General features: G+C 40.0%; 1 protein-coding gene across 3 annotated transcripts in view; it reads left to right on the plus strand.

Moving 5' to 3' along the window:
- Positions 1–20,846, plus strand: part of MKX (mohawk homeobox) — a 48,365-nt gene extending 27,519 nt beyond the window's left edge. For 2 of the 3 annotated variants that reach the window (XM_061350875.1, XM_061350885.1), the window contains exons 6-7: positions 18,068–18,101; positions 18,213–20,846. In XM_061350875.1, the coding sequence (XP_061206859.1) occupies positions 18,068–18,101; positions 18,213–18,399 (221 nt within the window). In that variant the 3' untranslated portion in view covers positions 18,400–20,846. The remainder of the gene's footprint in view (positions 1–18,067; positions 18,102–18,212) is intronic. The other variant, XM_061350892.1, reaches the window with a different exon arrangement.
- The last annotated feature ends 692 nt before the right edge of the window (positions 20,847–21,538 follow it).

The raw sequence follows: 21,538 nt of genomic DNA on the forward strand, positions 1-21,538 counted from the left end.
TGAAGGTAAGAAGAGAAAATACTGGGAAAGCAGATACGATGGAAATACTGGTAGGGATCTGGAGTGTAATGGGGAAGGGCTGCAGAACAAATTAGAGGAGCATAGGAGATACTAGTGTTTTTCACAGTCCAAAATTAAAAGTTGGACATTTTGCTTTTCAAAATGTTTGAAAAACGAGGGTAGATAAGGATTCAAGATATGGACAGTCTTCTTGGAAAGCACCTTTGAGTCTAATGACTGTGTCCTGGCATTTTTTTCCATGTTACACAGGCTAAGAGCAAATACACTTCCAGAAAAGGGTATGACCTTGCTTAGAATACAAAGCAAATTAATCCAAACTGTTGCTCACAACTCAGGTAAAAAAAGCCAGAATTTAGTCTGGGACTGGGGAATACTGTTAATAATGGTGGCGGTCATGGGGGTGTCTGTTTGCATGAGGTGTGTGGTTACTAATTTCCCTCTTTCTTGGTTCATCCACAATCTCTGACTAAACTGGACCTAAAAGCATAGAAGATTTTTCAATCTTTGGCTTAATCAGATCCAGAACAGACTTTGGTGAATCCCACCAAGATCTGTTTTGAGAACTGGAACTAGTTTGCAGACTACTGTAAGACAGTTTGGCCAAGTGTGGAGGACTCTGACACCCAGCGTTCTTGAAAGTTTAAACTTCTGCCTCTGCTCCTTTCTGTACATTTTTCAGATCAAATACTTGGTTTGATTTTTTTTGTAAGTCATTATCTCTAAGCTGTAGGCAGGAAATCTTTTTAACCTGTTGCATAGTTGGCTGAGGGCAGTGTCTCTGTGCCTCTCTAAGTGTTGTTCAGTAGCATAGGAAGAGCATCAGCAGGGATGGACCAATAGTTTGATCCTGCATGGCAAATCATGCATTCCTGTATAGTCCGTGAAATATATGAACTTGAAATATGTCATGCCAGATCAGATTATACATACAATTTACAAGTTGAACAAAAGGTTTTGTTTCTTTTCCCCCCATCATCTTTTAAAGAAACAGAATTTATCTGAATTAAAAACATGATTGGTGATGACGAGTGGGTGGTTCTGTTTACCCTGCCACATTATATAGTACCACTTTTACTCCTTGTTTGGATAGCAGTCACAAGACCCAGATATCAAGCTGTGAAAGTATTTTTCTTGCAGCAGCCTTTCTTTTTTTGGCAGGCAGTGGCTTTGGAGATGCCTTGCGTTTTGTCATGTGATTGGACTGCTGATGAGGTTTCTGTGCTGCCTCATTTTCCTGGATTCCATCTGAATTAACTCTTCTCTGAGTTTGCCATCATTAGCACACTTCTGAATGACTGGGCTTTGCATCATAGCGTAATAAGCTCCTAATACTTAGTCTCTGTAAGGAAACAGCCCGTAAAGAAAGAATTTGCTGCATTTGTTCCACGTGACAGAAATCTGTTTTCTATACCTCCAGCTGTCCACATCAAAACCACATTCCTTCTTCACAGTAATATTTCTTCCTGAAACAAAGGAAAATAAGGGAAAATGACTAGTATTTTAATAGTTCCATCTAAAAACGCAGTTTAGTCTTGTAAACACATAAACTAGTTCTTTGTAAACAAATGGCTGAATTTTCTTTAAACTGAAAATTTAGATGTCAAAGATAGAGAAGCTGGATATGTCAAACACAGATGGTTTCTATTGCATCAGAGGCTTTCTTAATTTTGGTATTCTAATTGAAAAGACATTTTTGAAAGCATGCTAACTTTACAGAAACTAATCTGTCTGTCTCTGGCGGGTCTAGGTTTTATTCTTCCATCTATCACCACACTCTGGAAACATTTTCCACTTTAAATGTACAGCAGTAACAATATCCCTCATGGACTTTGAATTGCCCTCAGTACGCTCAGTGCTTGATGTGGAAGTGTGGTTTGGGGTAGTTGATGTTGGGAGAACTGACAGAGGCTTAAAGAGGAGAGAATTAGGAAGAGGCGTCAGGGAAGGAATGGGAATAGGGACTGTAATTTATTCATAAGGTTTTGCCTTATTCCTGGATAATTTATAACACAAAATGCCTTAGGCTAAGTAATATATTTACTGGACAAAATTTCTAACCACATCAGAGAAATATTGCAGGTCTGCTTTAAAATATAAGCAATCTTATAAATGTCATGAAACAACTACGTGCCTCGGATAAAGCAAAATTTCAGTTTGGCATCCAGTACATATTCACTTTTTCTCCTACAAATAATAGGCAAAAAAAACTATTAAGTTTACCTCTGAATTAGGTACAAAACATTTATATCTCAGATCCAACTGTTAGGTTTTATGCTAGTGTGGGCTTTAACTGCAGGTGCATGTTCTGCAGAGAGCTGAGCAGTCTACATGTGCTTGCAGGTTGCGATGGGGTGGGATGTCTTGTGGAGCTCAGTTAGAACCTGCTCTCCAGCAGCACCCTGAGCCCTTTGCAGTGCCGGTGCTGGGCTCTGACCTGCTGCAGTGAGTGCACTGAGTGTGCACTATCTTTGGTCTGAATTCTCTATAAATCCACCTTTCCCAAGCATACAGAATATTTAAAATAAATCACCTTTTTTTTTTAGTCTACTAACATGTAGGATATGAAGTCCACAAAGGTCATAGAGGTAAATTTATTTATTAAATGGAAATACTTGGGCCTGAAAAACATTATGAATCATTTTGGTGTTTTAAGTTCAGGATGCAGAGTAAATTATTCCAAAAATAACAGTAGCCAAGTGTCATTCCCTCCAAACGTTTGTGTAATATCTATTTATCTGTGGGCAGATGACTGCTATGTATAATCAGAGGCAGACTTTTGTCGAATTGAGACTAAGTAAACACAGCTGAACGCAAGCAGTTGGACTACAACTTTTTTGAGTTTTGCCAGTGCTGTATGACCTTGAAAATGAATGTTTCTTCATAACAATCTGCTTTCAATATGGAAGAATCTTTAGTGTTTCAAATTAACAAGTGTTGATTGGAAATTTGTTTTCTTGAGTTTTCAGGTAGTTGTGGTTTTTTTTCTCCCAAATAAATGAAAAGTGTGTACTTGCCTGAAGGAGGGCATCCTTTCCGCTGCTTAGGATTTAGGAATGTTTTATAAAGGAACATTTCTTGCATGTATTTATGAGAGCAACAACAACAGGAGAAAAGCTGTAAATTCATCTGAAGTTTCATTATTTAATCGGAGAACATTTCCTACTGTTTCCTTGACATATAAATGCCTCTTTTCTTTTTTTTTGTTTGTTTTAATGTGCAAGTAAGCATAGCATTTAGGCAATTTTTATACCACGACATATCTAGATACTGTTTTCATCATCCTTGAAAAATTAGTGCTTCCATTTATAAGTTGTATCCATTTTTCTAAAATTTAGCCTTCTCTTGAACATTTTCTGCCAATCCTATTTTGCTCTGAGACACAGAAAGAAATGCGTCTGATCTCAATGACAAACAGGAGTACAATTTCAACCATAGTTTTAGTATGTGAATTTTTTGCTTTTACATTACCAATCATTTGAACAGAAAACATTTTGCTCTCTTGATGTTAAAGGCCACAGCATTTGGAGTCTCGAGGAGGCTTTGGACAGAAGACAAATGGGAATCTTGCTCAAAAATTTGTCTTTCAGTAATTACAGCAAGTGAGCTTCATCCAGTGCCAATATCTCTGTTTCAAGGCACTTCTTTTGAAGGGATATTTTTTTCATTTTAAGTGCTGTATACAAACCAGCTTACTCACCAAATTCAGGGGCAGGACATGTGCAGCGTTGTGGCCAAAGGAAACTTTCCCAAAGTCCTTGTGCTTCATATCCACAAGTCGTACTTCCCAGTCTGCCTTTTTTTGGGTGGCAGGGGCAGCAATTGCCATTTTCAAACAAATTCTCATGGCAACACCAGTTTAATGCCAGCAGCCAAGCGTGCACAGCACCTTGTATTTGATGGGTTGCTAAAGCATGGTTTTGACTTTGCAAGCTAGGTTACCATCCCAGCAGGTGGTCTTCCATGTTTTTTTGAAAGAACCACAGCAGAAATCTCTTCTTCAGTTTTCTATTCCCCTATTGTAATAGCAAAAGAAAAATAAGGATGCAGTTGGAAATGGGGAGGAGATGGAAGAGGAAGAACATGATAGACAAGAAGTCAACATGACTGAAAAGCTATTTTGAGAATTGCAAACAGTTGCTATACCTATACATTCCTATGTGTTTCTGTATTTTGTTCTCTGTATTGAAGTGCAGATTTCAGAAACAAAGCAGGAGACACTGCTCCCAGGCCTGGCTGAGCAATGTGGCTTCTTAACATTAACCAAAATCATCTGGAAATGGCCTTTCTGGCAGGGTTTTTAAGACACTTTGTTGTTTCCTCTGGGCAGCTCCTCCTTGAGGTCTAAGGCTAGAAGTGTTGGCATCCTGATTTATTCTGGGTTCCGTGCTTCACCACAAAGGCTAATGGGACTTGTAAAAATACAAACAGAATGGGCCAGGTGTCAACTAAGCCTGCAAAGTGGCTCTCTGCGTGTTCAGTGGGTGCAAGGCAAGTACTGCTTGCAAAACTTAGGACCACTAGGCAGAACTTCCCTTGAGTTATAACAGCATGCAGCAGCCAGCTGTGTTTGAGGTGTAAGAGGAAGGGAAGAGCCTTGCTGGGGATGGGTGCTCTAGGTGGTCAGCAGCCTTCATGGTAAGTTGAGGATGTACCTCATTGAGGTACATAGAATCATAGAATGGTTAGGGTTGGAAAGGACCTTAAGATCATCAAGTTCTAGCCCCCCACTGCCATGAGCAGGGATGCCTCACACTAAACCATGCCACCCAAGGCTCTGTCCAACCTGGCCTTGAACACTGCCAGGGGTGGAGCATTCACAACTTCCTTGGGCAACCCATTCCAGTGCCTCACTACTCTCACAATAAAGAACTTCATTGTATCTAAGCTGAATTTCCCCTGTTTAAGTTTAAACCCATTACGCTTTGTCTTATTGCTACGGTCCCTGGTGAATGCACCTCAGGATGTTCCTACCTGAAATGCTAGTTGCCCAGGAAATGCTATCAGGAGAGTATTTTATAAAGAGATGCTTAACCTCAAGTGATAGTTGGGGTTGATGGTGTATACCAGTGCTAGCAGAGTCCTGCCTGCAGGCTGGGTGAGCCACTCTCTCAGCGGTGCTCTGAGGGGCTGGTTTTGCTGACACCTTGTTAGTTTGTTCATCTGAATCAAAGCAGTTGGTGGCAGCCAGCTAGGTAGGTTGTGTGAGTGCCTTCTGTGTCCTGATGAATTTGTACCCTCAAATATGACAATTGTTGGCGATGGACAGTCCATTTGTCTGCTGTTTCAGAAGCAGGTGTCCACACATGGAATTTGCGTCATTTGCAGGTCTCCATAAACTTTGCAAACTGTAATGTACAGGCTATTGTTTTGCGGGAAAGCTTAGGCTCACAGGCAAAAGTTAAAAGTAAAATACTTATGCAAAATGAAAGAAAAAGCTTTTATTATTTTAAAAATGAAAACAGAAGAACCACTAATAATAGCAGCAAGTTAATTAGAGAACATGCAACGTTTAGGTTCACAGCGTTTAAAGCCTTTGTGTTGTAGCTGCTTTGCTTGTGTGGCTGCTCAGAGTCCTCTCATCCTCCGTTCAAAAGCTCAAAGACTGTTTGACTGTGTTGAAGGCATCAAAGGATCTCAAGTTTTTTTCACCATAGTTGTTCCCTATAAAATATGAAGTTTATTTATGTCGGGAACCATGTCATCCTGTCTCATTGCTTTTCCCTCTACAAATGGAAATTCAGGGTCTTAATTCTTAAAAGGGAGGTGAGGATGCAAGGCTATCTATATGAACACATGATTGCTGCAAATGCTGCTTACCCTTCGGAATGAGTTTAAGCAGGTCAGGGAAGACACATAAGCATATGACAGAAGTGTGAGTTACTCTGAGATTAATTTGATTGCTGCATGATCAAAAGGTCCACCATGATTTCCAACTGCATTTGTATGAGGAATTTCATTCTATGAATGCAGATATTTTCCATGTTTTTGTGCATATATATGTAGCCCAGTTTCTCCTGATTGCAAACAGTGCGGGTTGAAGAGTTATTTTGATGTATAGTAACAGGAGAGAAGACTGGCTATTTATACGTGCCAGTAAAGTTTCTGAGTTGTTTTTGATCTACAGATCTTTCAAATTAGTCAAAATTCATATTTGTTTGAGTATGTCAGTTGATTTAACCATAAATACCATACAACTTTACCATAAATACGTATGTGTGTTTTAAGTCTGATATAGCAAACTATTGCAGAAGTCCCTAATAGAAACCTCCTGACTTCCAAGAAAACATGTATGAGCTAATGTAAACCAAATATGTAGTAAATATGACTTTATTGCCTTCTGCACCTGATTACATACTTTTGAAGCACCCTATCTCTGCACCAACCTGACATTTTTAAACAGTATTCACCCTATATGGAGGAAAAATATTGTGAGGGGCTGCTTTAGATAACGTTGTCTTTGATCTTGGGGGCTGATAGCCAGCAATTCAATTAGGTTTTAGAGGAGGCTTTTGGCATTACCTGCTGTTAGATCATGTCCATTATTGCAACTTGGGCCACACTGGTCAAATATGTTTAGTAGTTCTACATAATACATTTTTCTCCTTGGTAATAATACATTGTGCTTCAGTAATTTGTCATTTTATTAGTGCAAAGGCATGGATTACTTTTTGAACACTCGTTATTTAAAAGATATGTGTTATCGTCACAATTATTATTACTACTATTTTGGTGTAGTTGCTATTTAGGTATAGTTTCCAGTGGCTAGTGTAGCTTTTTCAGGTGAGAGCTGTTTGCAATGATCTCAGAGAATTGGCATCTTCACTCAGAGAGAAAGCCTGGGCACGTTGCCCATGGTTCGGATACTCTCTATTTAAAAGCAAATCTGTTTGGCTTGAAATATTGTGGCTTAGAGTCCTCTACAGCTCAGCAATTGCATCTTTGCAAACTGCTCTTCCTGGGATGAATGGCAAGGGGTTTGAATACGCCTCATTGTTATGCAGTGTGTCCTACAGTTCAAGGAGCCAAACAACACAGTAATAATCTCTGCAGCCTCATGGAGTGAGTTTTACAGAGGCCCCAAAATTCATGCGATTCTGCAAGCAGTATATCAAGGTCAGGATGAGCTATGAAGCCCTGTCTGTCCACATCAATCTTTGCTACAGTATAGGTCTGTTAATGTGGTATAGCACTGCTCTCTTGGCTCAGGCAGTGTGCTATGCCACGTGGATACATGATGCCCTGCTACGTGGTGCACATTTGCTCAAGAGTGCCTCAACATCTGAGGCCCCAAGTGCTGAGAAGTCTGAATTTGGTCCCATGTTATTATCAGTTGACGATGCTTCCCTGCTGGTTTCTTCAAAATCACTGTCTCCAAAAGCAGCAGTGTGTGTTAAATAACAAACCCCTTCACATTCAGGCTCTTCAGGTTTGGGAATGGAGCCAACATTCTTGAAGAATGATTTAGTGGCCAATAAACATCTGCAAAGCCTGTAAGACTGTCAGAAGCAGTAACAAGTAAAGATCGTATCAGTAGCAATTCCCCTGTCCTGACAAGGCATTCAGTGCAAATATTTGTTCCGTCATCCTTACTCTCATTCCCGTTATCACAGTTAGTTCCACATGTTTTGCCAAAAGAGCGATTACATCTTCTTCCACAAAGCTGTTCGCATCCAAGGCCTTTGCAATGTTAAATACCAGCCTGCTATTGTTTCAGGACTTCCCGCACATGCCCTTTGGAGTGCAGCAGCATCATCTGTCTTACGCAGAATCTGCTGTGAAGGGCTTTTTCAACTTTCAATTAGTGAGCTTCTGCAGTGTTAAGGTTTTGCTGCTCCTTAAGGATTCAAGCTCAGTCTGGCTGATTTATTATACTGCACCAATCTCCACAATAGCCAGGGTAGTCTTTGAGCTCTTCTAATCACAGTTCTCCTGCAGAGCCATTGAAACTGCCCTGAGCTAGGACTCAAACCACTTCAACTTCAAGATGAAGAAGGAGGCATTTCTGCTTCTTCAGAACCAATTGGCAAATAGGTACATCTTCCTCAGTAATTCTAGGCATGCAATTCTTTTGCTCCAGGAGCCTTCCCCCTTTTCCCTGGTTTGCTGCACTGCCTCTTAGGCAGTCAGTGAGTGTGTTTTCAGGAGAACTGAAAACACAGCCCCTCTTGAGGTACCTTCCCGTTTACTAGAATCTCTGAGGGCTTGTTCAGAAGGTGTCTGGGAATATTTAGGTTTGGGAAGAAAATAACAGTACAAGTTGTGGTGAGCAGGGGCATGAAGACTACAATAACTTCACAAGAGAAAGCGAAGGGAGCAGAACTAAAAACTTGACTCAAAAAAGTGCAGTCAAATACTAAAATTATTATTGTGCAATTGAGTGTGCAAGTGAGAATAATCCACAGGCAGCTATTCCCCCTGTGGCTCATTATTTCTGCTGGTTATACTGTGTATGGTCAGGAAGGTGTGTGACTACAGCTTTCTGTGTAGGTTCCTGTGATAGAGGTTCCCACCACATTTCTAGCTGGATTAGGAAAGAGATTCTTTTCTGACATATGTGAGCTGGGCTAGTTTGAAAGAAGCCTCAAAAACCAACTCAGATCCTTGCAGCTTGTTGGCTCTTCACTACCAGCAAAGCACTGAGGTGAACACAACTGAGCATTTCTGAGGACAGGATGATTAATCTTATGATGTGCTGTTCAGTGTGATTTCATATGTTCCATCTAGTCTGTTGCAAACTTTAATAAAGTTGCTTTCATCCCTTCCAACCCAAACTGTTCTATGATTCTATAGGATGTCTATTGAATTTCAAAAAACGGGGAACTGAGGCACCAAACAGTTACATTTGAAGTCACTTTAGATACCTAAGACCTTGTGGATGCTCATGATTTCATGGCTCTTTATACATTCAAAGCACATGTCTTGTTGACTTCATTTGTGAGTGCTCAGCCCTGGTGAAGATGAGAGCTCAGGCTCTTGATTCAGACTCCAGAGACTGGGGAATGTACCATGGCATCTGTGAAAAGGTCAGTTAGAACAGCTTACAGAGCCACACAAAAATGTTTTCCACAAGCAGAGTCTGTCAATCACTAACATGATTTACTTGGCGTTGTTACATCCACCTATCTTTTATCTTCTTGCATTTCTGTCCTGCAATAGCCTTGGAGCTGCTGTCCCATGGCACTGAGGTTGTGGTGGGAAAGGTCTTATGTACTGCTCCAGGTTTAGCCCCAGAGCAGGTCTGTCCTGCGCACTGAGTGTGGCAGTGACCACAGAAATCACCATAGTGATTGCGTTACTGTGTCTCATGGTACACTTAGTGGGAAGGGAGACTGCTTAGGCATTCCCATTTTTATGCATACATAATATATAAGCATATACAGATATATGTCTCTGAATAGATATGTATCTCCGTATAGCTATAATATTTTAAATTTCACATGTAACCCCTTGATTTGTAGGGGTTACATTTGTAGGGGATCTGTTGTGCAACAGTTGTCTGGGTTTACTATGAAGCTCTTTTACAGCTTACATCCATTTTTATGGCTGTTTGACTGCTGGAGCCCTGTATGTGCTTATGCACTTTCTTACAGGCTGCTTGAATTTTACGATTGTGATCGCACAGAACGCAGTCAGCTTGGGACATAACTTAGGTACCTGGGATTTAGTATTTGGATGTAAGTATTGTGCACATCCCAGTGACCCATGCAGTGGATGGAAGTAGATGTGTTTAAAAAGGTCATACATGTCAGTCTTCGCCTTATCTTACAGGCAAGGGAAGGAAACAGTGAATTTTCTGTCTCTGACAGACTTACCCATTCTTCACTCTCGGCTGCTGGCTAAACACACCCTGGAAATCAGTTTTGGCATTCACTTAGAAGTTCCTTCACTTGCCTGAAAATACAGCACCTTGTAATTTAAAGTGCCTTTGTGCAGCATGTGCTATGTCTGAGCGCTTGGCTTTCAGGGGCTCGAGAGGAGCTGGCTCCTGCGAGCGGGGCCGCGGGAATGGGGGCACATTTCTCCAAATGCTGCAGGAGGCTTCTGAAAATACCCTGTGTGCACGCATTCATATCCTAACGTTACACCGCATGCGTAGGGTCTGCTCCCAAACCCACAGCCAACTAGCCTAACAAAATCAGATTTTACTGCTGTAGTGTCAGCCTAGGGCTGAAATATGGCTTTGAAACCCTCCCTTTCACCCTGCTTTTTTAATGAAAAACAATCAGGCTGGAGTGTAATAGTGCTTACCCTGGCTGCATTTGACTTTAGCTTTTTACTTTTAAAGCCTTATTTTAGTCTTTAAGAGCTCCCAATTAAACATTCTAGATCCAGAGTGAAAGCCTGAACATGCCTGCCTGCACGACAGTGAGGTTCCTGGGAGGGAAAATGATATCTTTATATTAAAAATGAATGAACACAGTGGTATGTTTTCTCCTTCATATTCTTTAGTCTTCATTTTCTTAATGAATATCCATTTGCCATTTTCTAATTTTTTTGTTTCAACATCCCCTATACTCTTTCCTTTATTTCTTCCTTTTTTTATTTCTTCTTATCCTTTCTCCTCTTTTCTTTATTTTGCCCTTCCCTTTCCATGCTCCCTAACTTGCTTTTCAGTGTTAACCTATAATGGTTTGCAATAAGGAGGACAGCTACATCATTCTTCCAATCAGCACAGCACATGCTGTAAATCCCTTTCAAAATAACACCGCAAAAAATGAAGCCTAGGTCAGATATTTGTTTGTCCATTATGGAATGCATGTGGGAGACTATCACCAAGGAATCTGACAACGTTACACTATTAATTACATGCCAACTCAATGAGGAAAGATTTGATTTCAGTCAGCTTTGCAGCAAACTTGAAAAGAAAATAATACCATATAACCGTCAGTTCATTAACAGCTCGCCTCCAACACTACACAGTCCAGACTCCCATTATAAACTCTACTAATGATCTGGCTAAGAAAACAAATCTCACAGTGTCCTGCACCTCACCGAGGAGAACACACTGTCACTGGTCATGGGAAATTTAGAGCTAGCCATGACAGCCAGAACAATGAAGTGATTTACACCAGGTTTGTGTATAGTTTGCTAACTCATAAATTCTTACATGCAGGTGCATAGCCCAAGACTGTAGGACTATTTGGACCATGTCTACTATTATGTGGGGCTTTCAGCTCACTTCTTAATGCAAATATTAATAGAGATTTGCAAACTCAATTCTCTTTTACGGTTTATAAAATACAGCTATCGCAGTCTCTCTGGGCATGTACAGTCATTTTATAAAAGTCACATGTATTAAAATGTAATCAGATGCCTACTCCCACTTCAGCAGGCTCCAGGCTGCATAGGGAAAATAAGTCTTCAGGTTCCCAGGTATTCCAGAAAAAGCCTTGAGTGGTACCAGCCCTTCACAGTTAAAGCTTATATCTGGTGTTCTGGTGCAAGAAGAGATTATCAAAGAAATATTCCCCTGAAAAGGCTTGCTCTGAGACGTGATGGCAGAGGGACATTTCCAACACTGACAAGACCCAACGTATGGGTCTTAATAGAAGAGGTCAGACCAGGGCTAAAGCTGTTCCTGGGAAAAATAAAACAACACTGTGAGAACAGGGAGAAATATTCACTATAGCTGTCACCGTGAACATAAATCGTCATTATACAGCTTGTTCGTCTGAAAGGATGTAACAGCTGATGACAGGTCAGTTGTTACACTTGGTGTCACTGTGAAGCCAAAGGAGTGAGGTAACAGGGCTATGGGGGTGCTTCATTACAAGCTGCTCCATAACCTCCTCCTAGAAGAAAGAGAGTGCAGTGGTAAATGAAAACTTTGCTGAAAAGGGGTTTTCTCTAGAGCCTGGGCCCAGAGCTTGTTCCTGTGAGTTTCTGAGAGCTCTCCTCCTCCCACCCAACAAAAGGACATGGTAATAAATCTTCGTCAGTAGAAATCCGGTACCCTGCAGAGATCGGACCAGCTGCGACGGGTATTATGAGCACTCCCGGGTCACACTGCCTCGCCGTGTCTGCAGCTGCAGGTCATCCGAAACTCCAGCAGGGACTTCCGTCCCTCCACCAAAGGGCTCTGCTGCACGAGCACTGCCAGCCCCAGCCGGGTGTTCTCACACAAACCTGCCCAGAACAGGACCTGCTCTGGGCAGGAATGGCTTCCCAAAGGACAACACTGAGCAGGTTGCACGTAGAGGTGGCCTGGGTTCTGCAGGAGGTCAGCCACCAGCACGAGTTTGGGGAACATTTCTGTAGGAGACTGTGGTTTGGAGTCTCTTCCAACATGAGCTTTCCTGTCTTGCATTTATCACCCTTAGTAGGTCTTATGTTCCTGAGGAAACCTAGGAGGATGGTGCAAAAGACAAAGGTTTTTAAGAGTTTCTGTGCTGGATCGGATGAGCCCTGTCTGTGTGTGTAGAAAGCCTTTGGTAGTGGGGTCACTGGCTGAGCAGTATCCACATTCAGAAACTTGTTTGTCTGTTCACATCAGGCTCAACATAGGAGCCCTGCAAGTGTAAGCATTTGAAGGCAAACTCCTGCTTCCTCCAATTCAAGCTAGAGGAACTGAAGTTTGCTCCTTTGGGTTTTTTCAAAAGATGCCGCAGTCTTTGCAACAAGATTAAATGACACTTCTTGTAAGACCATGGACTCTGCCCTGGTGCTTTGGGCCATAGTTTCCTCTCCCTTGCACTGCTGAGCAGACTGGGCTAAGCCACCTTCCCTCCTCACATGTGGGTGAACGTTAGTGATGTTTGATTCATGATTTTACTTTGGGATCCTTAGGGAAAATAGGAGCTGTGTGAATGCAGAAGAGTGCAGGAATATTAGCTCCAGTTAACCCAGTTTTGTTCTTAGAGAACCAGAGACCTGAAAGTTGCATGTGCCCTGAAACTGCGGTTTGGAAAATACCAGAGTCAAGGTGTGTGTGTGTGACCTACAGAAATACCTCATCTCACCACTAATTTACTCACACATGTAAACTTCATTTGTCATTCAGCTGCCCCAAATTATTTCCTGTTCCTCCCTCTTTTTCCTCTTCTTGCTTGTTTTGAAAATGCTGGTCAACTCATGTTAAGCCAGAGTCTCCAAAACCAGCAAAAGAAAGTTCAGGAGAGGCAGCAAGAGAAACAGCTGAATAACATTGCCAATTTTAAAATGAAGATAAGTTACACAGGACTTTTTATTGAACCAACAAATATTTTATAGTGTTCACCATTTAGGGCCAGCAGTTCTTTTTTCCCCTTCGTTTTAAGCTAGAATAGAAGGTGTGTAATTCATCAGGAATCTGTACATATTTAAGTGCCTTTAAGAAATATTGTGGTCTTGTGGGGCTGATCTACTTTGCCTTGACTGCCATGTCCATTTTTTCCCTGCTACATAACGTTCTGTACCCTTCCCTCTCTGTTGCATTCCCTCATTCACACGTTCTTTCCCCTGTTGGTTTCAAGCCATCTTTGCTTTGTCAGTGTTACCTGATAACACAAAGCAGAGTTTTAAGCCAGTTGTTGCAGTTCAGCTTGAGCTGTCTGTAACACTGTGTGGGGGGAGCAACGTGGATGCTTCTTGGTCCTACGTAAGTGGTTGGTCTTTCCTTTGCTGTTCCCAGCAGGGCCTTTAGGTGAAGTCAGTTCATCACCACACACGTGATATTCTTAGTTCAGAATTCTTAGATCCAAAGAATAAAATGTAACCGTAATTAACATTATTTATCACACCCCTGAAGTTATCCAAGTATATAAAAGTTACTAGTCTGGACTCGGCAAACGCTAAAGGTCTGAATGGTTCTGAAATACTTGAATGTGCCACAAACACCACGTAGCCAGGGAGCCTTTGTGTGTTGTAAACTGGAGAAGGCATATGTGCTACAGCATTTATGCTATGGCTTTCTTACCTAATACTGGATGCAGTGTGTAAAAGGGCACTGTATGTATACTTAGATGTGTATCTTCTTGTGAATTACTTGTATATTAGTTTGACAACAGTCAGGTGTAATGGCAATTTACTAGACATACATGATGCAATTGTCCAGTTTAAGGATGATTGCCTTCAAGAACCCCAGGGTTTATTTTCTTTGTGTGGGCCTTTCTGACAGTGGCAGAACAAAAGAAAACATTTAAAATATAAGAAATCTTGGAAAATTCTGCTCTTAAATGCTTTTGAAATGATCAGAGTATTGCTTAGGTATGTTGTCTTTGGACTTCTGAAACTCATTTCCATCGCCGCTAATAAGGGATTGCAAGCTACCTTGCAAGAGAGCTGTCAGGATCAGCCACTGACTGTTTATGAAGAAATTCTGTGGTGAAAAAAAAAAAGAAAAATTGCCACATATATTATTAATAATTACGTGAGTCCTGACAAATCCCATACTGTATCACAAAGCTGATATTGTCCAGTGGCTACACTCTTGGCACTGCATGCTACAGTAAACTGTATACTGAAAACTCGTACTGATGGAAAGGTATACAGGATTCCATTGGTAAGTGATTTATAGTGACTTCCTATTATAAACAAGAGGGAACAAATATCCCGCCTTGCTGGTTTCTTTGGACGGCTGTTGAGAGCAGAATGAGACATTCCTGGCCAGGCAAAAGCTGATTCCCTGGATGCTTGCAACTGGGAGCAGAATGAAGCACCAGAAAGTGAGACATAAATGACAATCCCTAATTATAAATGATTAAGTTTCCATTTTCATGGTGCTTAAAACTTTGCAGTTGTAAGGCAAACAATCACTGGTTTACGTGATTTCAAACGCTGTAACTAAAAGATGCTTCTGATGTTTAATATTAGACTTCCTGTATGAAGTGTATGCTGAAAGCCTACCAACATCCTTTAACAAGAAGCACATCGCTTCCTGAGACAGAGCAAACTAGCTCCAGCATCAGCTTCTTTTTGGGTTTCAAGTAATAAATATGCTACTGAGCACAACTGTAGTTTGTTTCAGATAGTTATGTGTGCTGGCCAGTGGTACGCTATTAATAAACTTCATTGTACGTCCTATCAAGTAACAAGTTGTGCGATGGTCAAGAAACCAAACACTTTCCATATTGAGAATGTTGGTTTTCAGTTTACTCATGAAACAGTCCAGTCTTGCCAAAATGTTGCTTTTACAGTTGAAGTATGCTTTGCAATTGTTGTGCAGATATATCAAAAGCTTTAACTATCCAAAGCTGTAATTAGTAGTTGGGGGTAGATCAGGTAGATGGCAGAAGATGAAAAAGCAAATTGTCAGACAAGATTCACCTTTTTTTTTTTTTAATTGATAAAATCTTGTCATCTATGGTCCCTCTCTGATCAGTGAAGAGCCAGACATGGCCAGACTGCAGTTCTACCAGGCTGAGCTAAGCAGGTATGGCTGTAGTTACACCACCAATTTAACGTCCAAAGGAGAGACACTGTCATCCCCTCATCTAGCTAACAGCATAGCCACATGGATGATAATGCTGCCCGAAGGGAAACAGTGGGAGGGGTGCCTCCACAAAGGAGGGCTTTGTGGTCTGGTTTTCCAACAGCACTCAGGAACATTGAGGTGTGGTGCTAGGTGTGTTGAGAACACTTGGAGGACATCTCCATTGTTTGTGAATGGAGTCTGGACAGCTAGCCTGGATAAAGATACATGACTTAGATGGCAGATTTATGGCAATTGAGGTGAGCCCTACCCTTCCTTTGGAGTTGGATCAATTTGGTTTGGCTGTCAAAATGTGAAGGAGAGCATGAGGAATGGTCTTTGTCTCTCAATGTGGTCATCCCCATCCGAAAAAAAAATGATGGTAACACTTATTTCCTTCACTAAGGGCTGTTCAGACATACATGGGCTGCTTGAATGCTACGGTAGTGCAAACTGGGATATGCTGTCAGAGGTTTGGTATAGCAGAAAAGGATTTTTGGCAAGAAAAAGGGAGCCTGTGCTTTGAAATGATGGATTTTCAGACTTCGTTGTACTAACTTGCTTTTACAGCACTTATTAGCAAGAGCTTTGCAAATTATCAATGATGGTTTTACTGTAACCCAGTTTCAAGTTTCTTTGACATAAATTATTTGTCTGGAAAAACATAAAATCTGAATGGAGTAGAAAAAAAGAAGACTTGCAATTCAGGAAAAATCTTCAGCAAAGTTAAAGAATGGGTAGCTTTCTGCTCTTGGATTTTATTTTTTAGCTTTGCTACTGCTTTTATATACCCTGGGCAAGGCGCTTTCTTTTAGAGCTGGCTAAACACCAGTAAAAAATATTTGCAAATACTCCTTCAAATACATGCTGGAATTGGAATGTGTGTCACCATTCACACCTACTTTCCTCAGAAGTTTGTACAAGCAATTTTTTTGTTCGTAGGAAATATTTTCCAACAGCAAAAGAAACTGACAGATTCTTGAGAGAGGTGTATTTATATCCAGGTTTGCTCTGGCAATGACATTCATTATTACTTGCCATTTCCATTTCTATACCTACTGACCTATTCAGTCTTAAAGCTCCTCTTTAAAATTGTCTCTATTAAAAAAAAAACAACTAAGACACGGCTGAAAAGTTATTTGTAGCCAAGTACACCATGAAGAAGGAGACATTTGGTGTCATTCAGTACCTCTTTCTGGATCAGATGTTTCTTTTTCCCTTGGTTCTCTCTCCTATGCATAGGTTGAACCTTCCCCCTCTTGAGTACTATTCAAGCACTGATCTGGGAGAGCCTAAGAGATACTTATTTAAGATGCACTCTTTTGGAACAAAATGCAGACCTTGGTTGTTTGTGGACATTTATTTATAAAGCTGTTTTGGCAAACATCTAATCTAAGAAATTAACAGCTGTTCTCCCTGCATTTCTTTGATGGGACTGGTCTTCAGTGGTCACCTCCAAGTGCTGGGCTGTGTGTCTGAGCTGAGCTGTTCAACATCAGTTGGCTGTATGAGAAAATGGGCTGCTGGCCAGCGGTGGGCAAAGTTGCTCCTAAGTGGAGAACTACCAAGGTTTGCAATGTATTTTGAGATCTCTTCCACAGGAAGTTCTGTTTAAAGATAATATCAACTTTGAATTTATCATCTGATGGAAATCTGGCAATGAGGTGCTGCTCATAAGAGCTGCATTACTTTATGAGAATTTATATTGCATTTAGGGGCTTTTGGGGTTCTGTAGCCACTTAGTGCTCATACCACTTCTTTTTCTTTTGTTTAACTTGGTCTCCATAGGTATTGCAGTTAGGCATCGGCTTCTCGCTCCTTTATAGTGAGTTTCTGTGTCAGGATAGCAAGCCCACTGAATAAAGCTTATACATTTCAACGTGGTAAATATTTCTGTCTTCTCTGCAACATGAGGACTTAATGAATGAACAAATGTGACTCTTGATGGGAAGGTGTAGCTCATGCCTGTGATGCAATTTCATCCTTGAAGGCTGCTAACCAAGTGTGCTTGTTACTTGTGCTCTTCTCAGCCTGCTTCTGTGGCTGAGTTGCAGCCTGGGTGAGGGGGGCATTAGAAACCACACACATCATGTGTAGACGGGTGAAAGTGCTATTTTTAGTGCTTACAAGAAGGCATTCACTGAGGGGCAACGAAGCTGATTTTTATTTTTAGTTTTGCAATTCCATACATCCTTGTGATTTATGTTTTGAAAAACTAGCTCTATCACCCTGCAAAATGTAGGTGAACCTCCAAAGCCAACTTTATTCTCACTATTGGTGAGATAACCTTTTCCTGCACATAGGCTGGTGTGGGATGCGCTGGGCAGGGCTCAGCACCAGTTCTGCCAGCACAGTTCTGCTGAGGCTCAGTAAGGCTCTGCCTCACTAAAGCCTATTTCTATAAGGTCATGTCTCAGGAACCTCCCCACAGCATTTCTTTTGACATGTGTCCTGCTCCAAGCTCAGTGCAGATTTTTCCAGGCAGACAATTGCATGAAGCTGGCCCTTTATATGTGATAAAACAAAGATTTTGTTTGGAAATATGCTATCAATTTTGGAATTAATCTTGGGTTATTTTTCCATATGTCTATTCCATGAACTTGCTTTTTTTAGAAACTATTAAAGAAAATAGACATCTTCTTTTTTTCCTGTTTTCAGAAACCCTGGAGAATGGACCAAATAAGTGTGAAAGGTGAGTAAAGACTTCACAGTTGTTCAAAATTACTGTTATTATTACACTTTTCCTGACATCACATAACTTTGTAAGCTGTATATGTAAATATTTGTTACTGCTTGAATCTAGTGCAGCTAACAGAAAAGGAACCAGCAAAGATGAAACATACTGGAAGGAGATCAACGCAGCTATGGCCCTAACGAACCTTGCCCAGGGGAAGGATAAACTGCAGGGAACTACCAGCTGCATCATTCAGAAATCATCACATATATCAGAAGTAAAGACTGTTAAAGTGCCATTAGTTCAGCAGTTTTAAGAGATGGGTCCTGTTTTCTTTTTCCTATCAAATGGACATTTTCCTTGCAGGATTGGTTTTTCAGCAAAATCAGATTCACGGCTATGAGGCAAATGTGGAAAATAGGTCCCCTTTAACAGTATGGTCAGTTGAAAAAAATAATGTTCCTTCTGACTCAGATGTTTTCATTGTATTAAATGAAATGTTCAATTGCTTCTATAAAAGGCATGTAAATTATAAAAAAAATGTTTTTATCAAAACATTAACTTATTTTATGTTAATCAAAGTGCGCATAAGATGTTTGCATTGCTATTACAGTAAGTGCCTTGCTTTCAAAAAATAAGCTATAACGTGGGCATAGTAAAACAGTATTATGCCTCAAAATGACAATGCCATAATGCTTAAACATTGTATATTATTCCAAGTGGGCTTAAGCAGCCTAGGGCTAAAATCATTACTGCTGGAGGCCCTGGAGAGTTGTGCTTATTTGACTTCTACAGATTGACAAGTCTTAATGGAGTTGTTACATCATTTTCTCTCTCTTTGTTTTAATCAACAGTGTTATAAAAATTGTACAGTATGTTTTGTCAGAGTGACAATGAGGTTGTTATGCATGTTTCTTACCTGTATATGCAGTATATTAAAATACCAAAATCATTCCTTTGAAAAGTGCAATACCCTAGAACACACAAATTTAGGAGATAATTGTTCAGATTATTTTGAACTTAGACATATGCTCCCAGCTGTGTTGCTCATGAAGATTTCTAGTTGAGAAGGTTCTAACTAGGCTAGCTGCAAAATCAAGTTGAATTCCTATAATTTTAAAGCTTTGCTAGTGACTTACTGAAGTCTTGATAGAAGTACAATTGATTCCTGCTTGTATAAAACTAAATCTATAGTGCCATTTATTACTTGCAGTGGAGCTCAAAAAAGTTTCCATGGTGAAACTTACTACTTTAATGTGGTTTAAACATTTTTATTTTGTATGTACTGCATAAATGAGGACAGTTGATTGATAGTTTGCGTTTCAGTGAGAAAAAGCTGTAATATAAACTATCAAAGCCCAAACTAGAAACACAACTGGGAAACGAAACATTAAAAAATCTCAGCATTTGAGGTGGGAGGGTTTTAAGTAGATACGAAACCCTGTATTAAATGTCACATCTCTAAACTTGACTGTTGTTGAGTATAATAACGAGCATAAAAAAAAACAGGTTTGTTTTAACATTTTATTGGAGGTGTACGAGTTATTCTTAAGTCCTATAACAATAGTCTAATGAGGTTTACAGTGCTTGAATAAACAGTGGCAAAGCCAAAACCAATTTATACTGAATCAGTTACAGAAAACTGGAAAAGAGCTGATTGTTGCTAGGATTTGGATTTTTTTCCTGTGGGTATTCTGTCAGGTTTTTTTCCTACTTACCCCTTTCCTTGTTTCTCTTTTTGGTGAGCCATCAATGAACAAGACATGACTTTAGTCCTGCTCCCGCTGAGTGTAATGGCAGAACTCCCACTTCAGTGGAAGCGAGACTGTGCTAATGATGAAACTAACTTGCAAGTAGAGGCTGTTTCAGTTGCACTAAAATAGTCAAGATACATTGCAAATATCAGCCTTGGTGTGATTCTTAGGAAACTTCTTAATGTAACATAACATGTTGTTGGGTTTGTTTAGTGTACAATGAAAATTATTTGATATGAAAATATTTTGTACATATATATTTTTACTTTGTTTTCTAAATTGCTGATTTGCATTGACTTAAAGTGCCAAGCAAGAAATGTATGTCATGACTGTATGAACAGTTGAAGTACATGTTTTACTGACTTGCATCATTATATGTCTAAGATTCCATGACATTAATTTTTGATACTTTACTGGATTTTGACATAATAATGTGAGTTTATAACTAATAGCAGAGAGCTAATACTTCACTTTTGTTCATACTATTATAAGTTATTCTGGTATTAAGTATTTTGTGACAATAAATTGATGGTTTTGACAAACTTTTCTGTTTGAAGTATTCACAGTGTTTTCATCTGTATAAATGACAACAAAACTTGTCATGTAAAAAAGGTACTTTTGAGAACTTCTCTGGAGTAAAGCTGGAGAAGACAAGCCATTGTATAAACAGCTTGTTCATGGTTCTTTTTTTAAATGATCAAAGCACAAAGAATAATCTGTAAAACACATCAAGTGGGGTTTAAATTTCAGAAATTCTTGGCATAATTTCTTGTTACCATTTCCTTTAATTTATTTTTTTTCTACTGCTGCTTTAGAGTTTTCTGAAAACACAAATTCTAATGAATTACATGTGTGTCTTTTTTTAAATAACAAAAATCATGATCAGTGCTGAGCCAACAGCTAATGAAGACTCAATAATTATTTATGATATTGGAAAAACAAACATTATTACTATTGCTCTTCTTTGTTTCGACATATGTAACCATTTTAGTAGAATAAATAACTGCAACAACATCTTGTTGGTTTGAATTAAATATTCATTTATCTGTCCTTAGTCATGTGTGTTTCTGGTTTCCTGCTGTAGTCAGGGTTTCTCTGTACTGAGATACAAGGATGGGATAGGGTTAGAGTTAGGGTTAGTTCTGGTTCAGTTTTATGAAGCAGCTTAGCACATCCCTGATATACAGACAAAACCGTAGCTAATCATTGTACTGAGTCACTGGAGAAGGTACATGAGCTGGGAAAGACTTTGGTCATGTAGGAATCTTTTATGAGTACAGGGATCTTTTATGAGTACAGGCTAGGTTTGTGTATAGTACCCTGTATAGATATGCTCTGGCTGTGAAGCCTTGGTGGGGAATGAGATGCAATCAGCCCATCTGGAAGGTCAGTGCTCATAGCAATGAGAGCCCAGTGCAACTGGGCTCCTAACTTTCATGCCTCAGCGAAGTTCCTCCAGTTACATGGGAGGAGTGATAATTAAAGTTTTGGTGAGCACTTGGCACTTTCAGGTTTTATATACTGACAATCTGTGATACATGTATACCCCTGCAACATATGCAGCCACCCAGCATGTCAGTGGATTTGAGTATTCTGTAGATAATGCAAGTTCCAGATTAAATATACAGCCTGATTTTTTTGGGAATGCGTAGAAACACCCATATCCTAACGATGCTGAGCTTCTCAGCATCTATGTTGTAC

The sequence above is a fragment of the Neopsephotus bourkii genome, unplaced genomic scaffold, assembly GCF_033783945.1.
Source record: "Neopsephotus bourkii isolate Nb327-2 ecotype Australia unplaced genomic scaffold, CSIRO-AGI_Nbou_v1 NB_53, whole genome shotgun sequence".
Lineage (NCBI taxonomy): Eukaryota > Metazoa > Chordata > Aves > Psittaciformes > Psittacidae > Neopsephotus > Neopsephotus bourkii.